This window comes from Scleropages formosus, chromosome 15 (assembly GCF_900964775.1).
Source record: "Scleropages formosus chromosome 15, fSclFor1.1, whole genome shotgun sequence".
Taxonomy (NCBI): Eukaryota; Metazoa; Chordata; class Actinopteri; order Osteoglossiformes; family Osteoglossidae; genus Scleropages; species Scleropages formosus.
Window position 1 is genome coordinate 15653863 of NC_041820.1, and position 7542 is coordinate 15661404.

Below are 7542 nucleotides of genomic sequence, written 5' to 3' on the forward strand. Positions count from 1 at the left end.
GAATTTGCACATGTAACGGTGTATTTGGTCAAACATGTTCCTAGAGTGGCCAAACAGTTCTGACTAAGCCAACCATTTGTGTTATACTCGAATCAGTTAATCATAAATGACTAGTACAAACATGATGTTGGAGTCCCCTATGGTCTAGAATCCAGTCTTCTCATGGGAATCCACAATCAACATGGCTAACCACAACTAACTTTGTGCCATCATTGTTATTACAATACACTAAAGTGCAAATTTCTTGCACTATGTAGTACGGCTGCACCTTGTTGTCTCATCCATTTCTGAAATGGAACAACATTAATGCTAATCAGAGCCCATAGAAACAGTGCTATTAATGGACTTACTAACATTTATGCTGCAGTGTTCTTGTGCTGCACCCATTATAATGGCACAGGAAAGAATCCATGCTCTCAGTCCTTTGCAGGAATATTTTTTAACCCACTGGAGAATAAAGTTACGTACGTAATTGATTTCTCTTCAGTTCATTCGGCTGAGTAATCAGTAAAAATAATAACTGATATATGGTTCATTAAATGAGTCACAGACAAGCAGCTAATTTCACAATTTCCCCTCTGCCAACAATGGAACATACACACTAAGTACAGATAGTTCCATCACTCTCATTCCAGTCTGAACTGTAAAGAGCCATCAATGAGTTCGCACAGTTAAGAAACACTATTTCCATTGAATGTTCCCTTTTAGAGTACAGCACCCTAAGAGCGCTAATAAAAATGTATGCTATTTAAAGTCATCTTATAGGTTTTGCAGACATAAGGAGAAAATCTGTACCACTGAGAGTCACACACTGTTTTATCCAACGTAACGATCACTGGAATATGCTTTTTGGAGGCTTTATAAAGTGATAGTAGTCCAGATCTTCAGTCTGCTAGCGTAGAGGGCAGCTCTAGGTCTGCAAAAATTCAGAGCCATAAGCTTAGTGCTCAAGCCCATTATTGTTTACCCTCTTATGAAGACGTAACCAAAAGCAATACTCTTTTATCTACTTTCCACATTTCAAAGGAAAGTGAAAGCCCAGGGGTACAATAAATGCTTTAAATAATCTTCCATGGCCATCCTCCAGGGAATAGCTGCTTCCAAATACCTAATTTAATAAATATGCTCTTTAAGCTGTGATTCCCATTTTGCATACTCTTATTATGAATTCACTCTCTGCTTCAGTCTAAATATTTCTCCTTTTAGCTACTGCTTAACTGTAACATATTTTACTGTTTTAGGGAGACCACCTACCCTACTTTGCAATGCATCTGAGTTCATTAGCACCTCCAAGAAAATACTCTATGTGCTTAATGTAAGCTGTTTAAGTCTTTCATTTTTCAACAAGTAATTCTCCTTGATCTATTCCCTAATTTATGCAGATCAAAAATAGACAAGGCTGGTAAAAGCAAAATAAAATACATAAAATTAATTAAACATGTGTGAATGTCGTAGCATGGGCCTGTCTCTGTTAGCTTTGTTATCACTTAAATAATATTATTAATTTAATAAAATAGCCAAGTTACCTCATTTTTATCGTTTGGTTTGTGGCTTGCAGCAGTGTCATTATACATCATTTCCCTGCAGTGATATGTATAACTGTTTTGTCCTCAGTTTACTCGTTTTGATATATCAGTCTAATCAAGTATCCAAAAGATCTCGTAGTGTCACAGCATGTGTGTCTGGAAGCCTGCCTATCACTGTCTTCACATAACATGGACCATCGAGCCGAGGAGTTACTGTATGTGCTCCTTTGTAGAGCAACACAATCCTCTTGCTAGCAGCCCATGACTCACAGCAAGTGATGGAGCAATGGGGATGTATAGCAATGGACATCAAATTTGCATACCTGATTGCATACTATGCTTTGAAAAGTGCACGCTAACCACGTGAGCAATGTGAGAAGTCCCCGACATAATGTAATAACTGGGATGTAACTAACTAAGGTAGTGTGTACTCTTGGTACCGTACCTCAATCTGCTTCAGGACTTTGGATTTTGGGTCCACTTGGTGTTTCAGACATCTCTGTTTGTAAGCTGACGTCACCTCTTTCAGTGTCACATTGTACACTAAAACAAGAGTACCTTCATTAGCAGGGAGCTTGTTTGCAGCCTGGAAGATCAAGGTATTAGGTTTCTTAACTGTTACCATTATTGTTTCATTACTTTTATTGAAGCCATCTTTCCAAATTTGACCTCTTTATACAGCTAGGTATTTTCATGAGAGCAATTTAGGATAATTATGTTGCTGAAGAGTACTACAGCAGTAGCAGGAAGTGGGGCTCAAGTAACAACCTTCAGTCTACGTGTCCATGTCCTTAACCGCTTTCCTACTCGCTGACCCAGTACAGATGAAACTTTTGCGTGTGACGCATGTCCATAGATTATGTCACTAAACTCAGCGGTTCAGTAAAACTGTATCCATAAACAATCCGAAAAGTTCCAATTCAAAATCATGTTAACCTAAATTCAGTACTTTAAGGTGTTATACACTATTAATGTATATTTATCCAAAAAATCTGTTACTTTCCATACATTAATACGATGGCGAGAACATATGCATGCAAACTCCACATAGTGAATCGGATTCAGAGCCATGTTCAAACCTACTGCTCAGGAGTGTGAGTCACCAATTGCACGAGTCACAAGTTGAATCTACCAGGTATCTTCATCTAATTAATAAAGTGGGAATGAAAACACAGCGGTGGCAGAGATGGAACGCAAGCTCACCAGGTCTCTGAGTCTCCGAGTGCTCCACAAAGTCTGATACCATGTCTTCATCTGGGGGGAATGTCACACGCTTTTTGCCTTTACGTTTCTTTGAAAAGTGGTCCAGAATGGAGAGATTCTTTTCCTGGCTGTCCTCACCTTCATCCATTCCTCAACTCACCACATGTAGGTATCAGTTGGAGTCCATCTGAGCTACTAATAGGAACTGTTAAATCCAGTTGAGGTCTCAGCAGCCTGTCATGTCACTGTGTCAGTCCACCTTTACTTGACCAGGTATATATCCTTTAAGTTAATTTGATAAAGGGTTCACACCTACAGTAGCTAATGAGTAGATATTTCCATATTCTCATGACACTGATGATAAAGTCTAAAAATCATTCGGTCTACAGTGAGCTTCCAAGTCGCAGCTGCAATAATGAGCCTGGCACTAGGTATTGGAAAAGTCCTTGCCTCTGTTCAACACTTTGTTAGCCTGGTACAGGATGTCACAACATTAATTATTTATCAGTCCGTCTTCTACCATGCATGTGAAATTCAGTATTTCCATATCAAATAGCCAGATAAAAGAAACCAAAGCTAAGAAGGCATAAAGTTCATTTGCACAACATATCTTGTATTAAAGGAACTTCCCCTAACAAAGGCTCAGACAGGCCTGTGAGGTGTATGGGGAACATCGATGGGAAAGGCTTCTTAAGCACCAAATACTAATTATTAATACAAGGACAAAAACTAACTCTTCGAAGTATTGTTAATTGCTCCACCAAATATAGAGCCTGTAATGAAGATGTTGAATATGTAAGATGAGAGCTTTGAACTTTTAAAACATAGAAAAAAACTTTGACTTATCTGCTTATAGGGGTCATCAAGCTCTTTAAATATAAATATTCTTTTCCTGGACTCATTTTACTGTATATACAGTTATTTACCCTTGTATACAGCTGGGTAATTTTACTGGAACAATTTTTACAGCAGGTGCCTTGCACAGGAGTACTACAGCTAGAAGTGGGATTCAAACCTGTGACCTTTGGTCCCAAAAGTAGCACCTCTAACCACTGTGTCACCAGCTGCTCTTGTTTCTTCATTATGTTTGATTTTTGAGCCAAATGATGTCTGTTGAAACAGGGAATTCATAACAAAGTATACAGTAAATATGTACAACAATGTTGTTTTATAAAAATGATTTATAAAAATATTTCTGACATCAAAAATTGCCTATGTAAGCTAAGGTTTTAAGTGTTGTGCCCACCTGTATACCTCTGCCCGTTTGGTGGTCCTATGCATAAACGTTCCAAAATCAAAAAGCACAACGGTTTTTGGTTCTGGCTCCGATGTGGTGGAATGCCCCTCGCCTTTCACTCAGAACTACTGAACCTCTCACCATATGTAAGAAGGGACTCAAAATTCACCTCTTTCGGACTCACCTCTACCCTGATCTCGTAAGTGCTCTGTAAATGTCTATATGTTTCTTATGTTTAACAATTTTAAATAGCAATTTAATGATGGAAAAGCCTATATGCAGCTACTCGTGTGATGTATAGTGGTTCATAAGGTGGAACCTTATGTGCCAAAGAATCATGTATCTGCATCCAGATCTCCTTCAGGTGATGTAAAGCACTAATTGTATTTTTCACTGAGATGTACGTTGTTTTTGAGAAAACCGTCCGTCAATGAATAAATGTAAATGTAAATGTGAAAAGCCAGAGTACAGTACAAGTCAGAGGTACTACGAAAGGGGAGATTTATGAAGAGTTTTCTATACTTTCATTTTCATGTTTTGATAAATGACCGTAGAGGACAAAACTCAAACTGCTCCAGTGTTTCGTCTTTTGAAACACAAAAATTCCTGTGATCAAAACTGTTCTGAAGGGGGGCGCGGTGGCGCAGCAGGTTTGGCCGGGTCCTGCTCACTGGTGGGTCTGGGGTTTGAGTCCTGCTTGGGGTGCCCTACGATGGACTGGCGTCCCACCCTGGGTGTGTCCCCTCTCTTTCCAGCTCTGTGCCCTGTGTTGCTGGGTTAGACTCTGGTTTGCTGCAACCCTGTTTGTGATGAGCGATTTCAGAAAAGATGTTCTGTATTACCTATATATCTAGGCTAATCCCCACTGTGATACTTCATGCAACATCTTTTAATGAGCTTTATTTACGATACCGTGTTAATGTGTAATTTGTTCCTTGTGTGATGTGTGTGGCGCACCTTTGCAAAGCCCCCTGTAAAATAGCATCTGGCAACATCTGGGAAGATGGCAGAGAAAGACTAAACTTTCAATTTTTTTAATCAGTGGTGACTGATTTCTTGCATGGAACTCAATGTAAGATACATACGTGCATTTGATTTTAATTTATGTTAATCAACAACTGAGCAGTGTAACATGTCTAAAACATCATTTCTGAATTACACGATTTAGTGTACATAACACTTCCCCGAGGGCAAACAGGTGTTAACGATGAGCCCCACAAGGCCTCAGGCACCACGGTAACACAACTGCCCCTCCTTTCCCCCGCCACTCCAACCAATCAGATTGACACTTTGGAGGGAAATTGAATGGTAACACTAGACGCACTGCGACAAGCCAACATTTTTTATCCGAACGAGCGTTGGTCTGACATGGAAAGTTTTGTGTGAAATTTAGGTGACTGAAACTGCTGGGAATAGCATAATTTAAGGCCAGTGTGCCAAATAAACATGAGTATTGTTCCACGTATCTTAACAAATCACCTGAAGGAAGCAGTTTGTTCAGCAGTCGGACCCATGGCCAGGTGGACCTTATTGACTGATACCTCTGTTATGCAAGTACCAGTCACGATATTCTGTAGCAACAGTCAAAGTGTTGATCTGTTTTGCCAAGTAAACGTTGAAAAAAAATCTGCTGGTGCTGTGTTACATGTCCTAGGTGAAAAAATAATATTGAGGACCTGCAGGTTGTGCTTAACATTTCTGAGAAGGGCATCACCACATACAAGGTTTACAGGTTACATAATATGCAACCTGGACAAAGTCTTGGACTTATTTTAGAAAAAGCTTACCATTAATGCTATAATTATGAAATGTACTGTTCTGTGTGTAAAAAGGTGATGGAAATAACATTGTAAATGCGCACTGTCATTTTAAAAATGTATGTGTAACCCTTGAGAAGTGGTTAATGGGTCAGGCTGTGGGCTCATTTCCAACTTAAATAAATTTTGACTTACATAAGGCTTTCCAGAATGGAACCACAGCATGAACCACAGCTTAATACTTTTATTTAACCTAATTTAAATTCCTCTCTTCTCTAGTTGCTTCTTGTTTGCCTTCAGAGGAACCCACATGTCACGGTTGCTCAAGAAACCTTCTGTGGACCGTACTGAGTTCAGAATCACAAACCAGTCTCCCTCATTTTCTTTCCAAGACCCTTAAATGTGCAGTACATAATTGGCAATAATTGGAGATCTGCTCTTATTGAGCATAGTTGTACCTTGAAAACAAACATCTGCCAAATGACCTGCCAAAGCATTGCCGAGCTCCCATCTCCACTCCTAGTCTCTCTCAGCCGACTTCCTGTAACTACTTCTACCAAGTTCAAGAATGTGGTTACATCCTGTGAGACGGTTTAAGGATCTCCTCCTCAAAAAGTACCGAGCCTGGCCTTTCCACACACACCAACAAGACTGCTGCACTCCTTCCTCTCTGACCAATTGGTGTCCTCACAAGAGAGCAAAAGCTGAAAGTCTGCAGGCTTTTGATTTTGGCTCCATGTGGTGGAATGAATGCCATCTCTCCTTGAAACTGCTGAATTCCCTTCAACGTTTGAGAAGGCCTCAAAACACATCTCTTTTTTTGATCCCCTTCTCTCCTGACCTCCTAAGTTCTCCATGAACTTGCATGATCACCTTTCTATTTACTATCAGCTCTGTGATATTGAACAAACTGACTGCTTCAACAGTCATGTATCTGCATCTAAAATCTTGTCGATTGTTAAATGTGCTTTTGTTTTTTGTGAGTTATGTATTGCTCTGATGAAAAGCATCTGCTAAATGAATTTAAGTGTAAATGTCCTTTAGGGCAAGATTTCAACGCATAGGTTATGACCGACAATGTGTTTGTTGATATGTCATCCTGAAAACCTGACTTGATACTGTAAACAGGTTTTTATGGTTTATAGGGATTAGCAAAGAAGTTAATAGTGTGTGATATTGCTACTCATCTTCACATTTGTTTATAGATTAAGGAATGGCTTCCTAATACTGGAGTAAAGTCCAAGAGTAATTGTTATGACTAGTTCCACAACTTGGGAAAATGCTTGTTTAAAGCAACAGATGTAATGTACTGTATATCCATTATTTGGCTCTGATTGTACCTCTTTTTTGTGGAGACACTGATTATACAACAACAATCAACTCGAAATTTCATAGCTGCAAACAAGGTATTCTGAGTATATAGAATGAGTTGGAGGTAAATATTTTACTTGGGAATGGATGTTTCAGTAGTCACATTTTCACAGGTCTTTTATAACACAACTATTTCTTCATGACAGTTTATCAGGTGCCTTTTTGTACAAATTCCAGGGATGGTCCTTGTTCTTGGAATTCACCAAATGGATTTTGGTGTAAAGCTTATGTTGAGTTTTTGGACGACTTTATTTATTATCTACTCATTTGTCCTTCGACAAATATAAGAAGAATATAAGTTAAAGTTACAGACAAAATGTGCCATTGTCAAGTAGAGCAAAATTAACCATGTTCTTGGGATCCAATAGAGAGGTTAGCTTTGTTGGTCTGTCAGCACCCAAGATCACAGAGCTTTGGCAGATTGGCTGTTAAATTATAGTTTGACAGT

General features: G+C 39.1%; 1 protein-coding gene across 1 annotated transcript in view; it reads right to left on the reverse strand.

The window, feature by feature from the left end:
• LOC108919410 (protein phosphatase 1 regulatory subunit 37) overlaps positions 1–2877 on the reverse strand; it is a 29832-nt gene extending 26955 nt beyond the window's left edge. The window contains exons 1-2 of the mRNA XM_018727371.2: positions 2730–2877; positions 1972–2069 (exon numbers count right to left, since the gene is read on the reverse strand). Of these exons, the coding sequence (XP_018582887.1) occupies positions 1972–2069; positions 2730–2877 (246 nt within the window). The remainder of the gene's footprint in view (positions 1–1971; positions 2070–2729) is intronic.
• Between the last annotated feature and the right edge of the window lie 4665 nt (positions 2878–7542).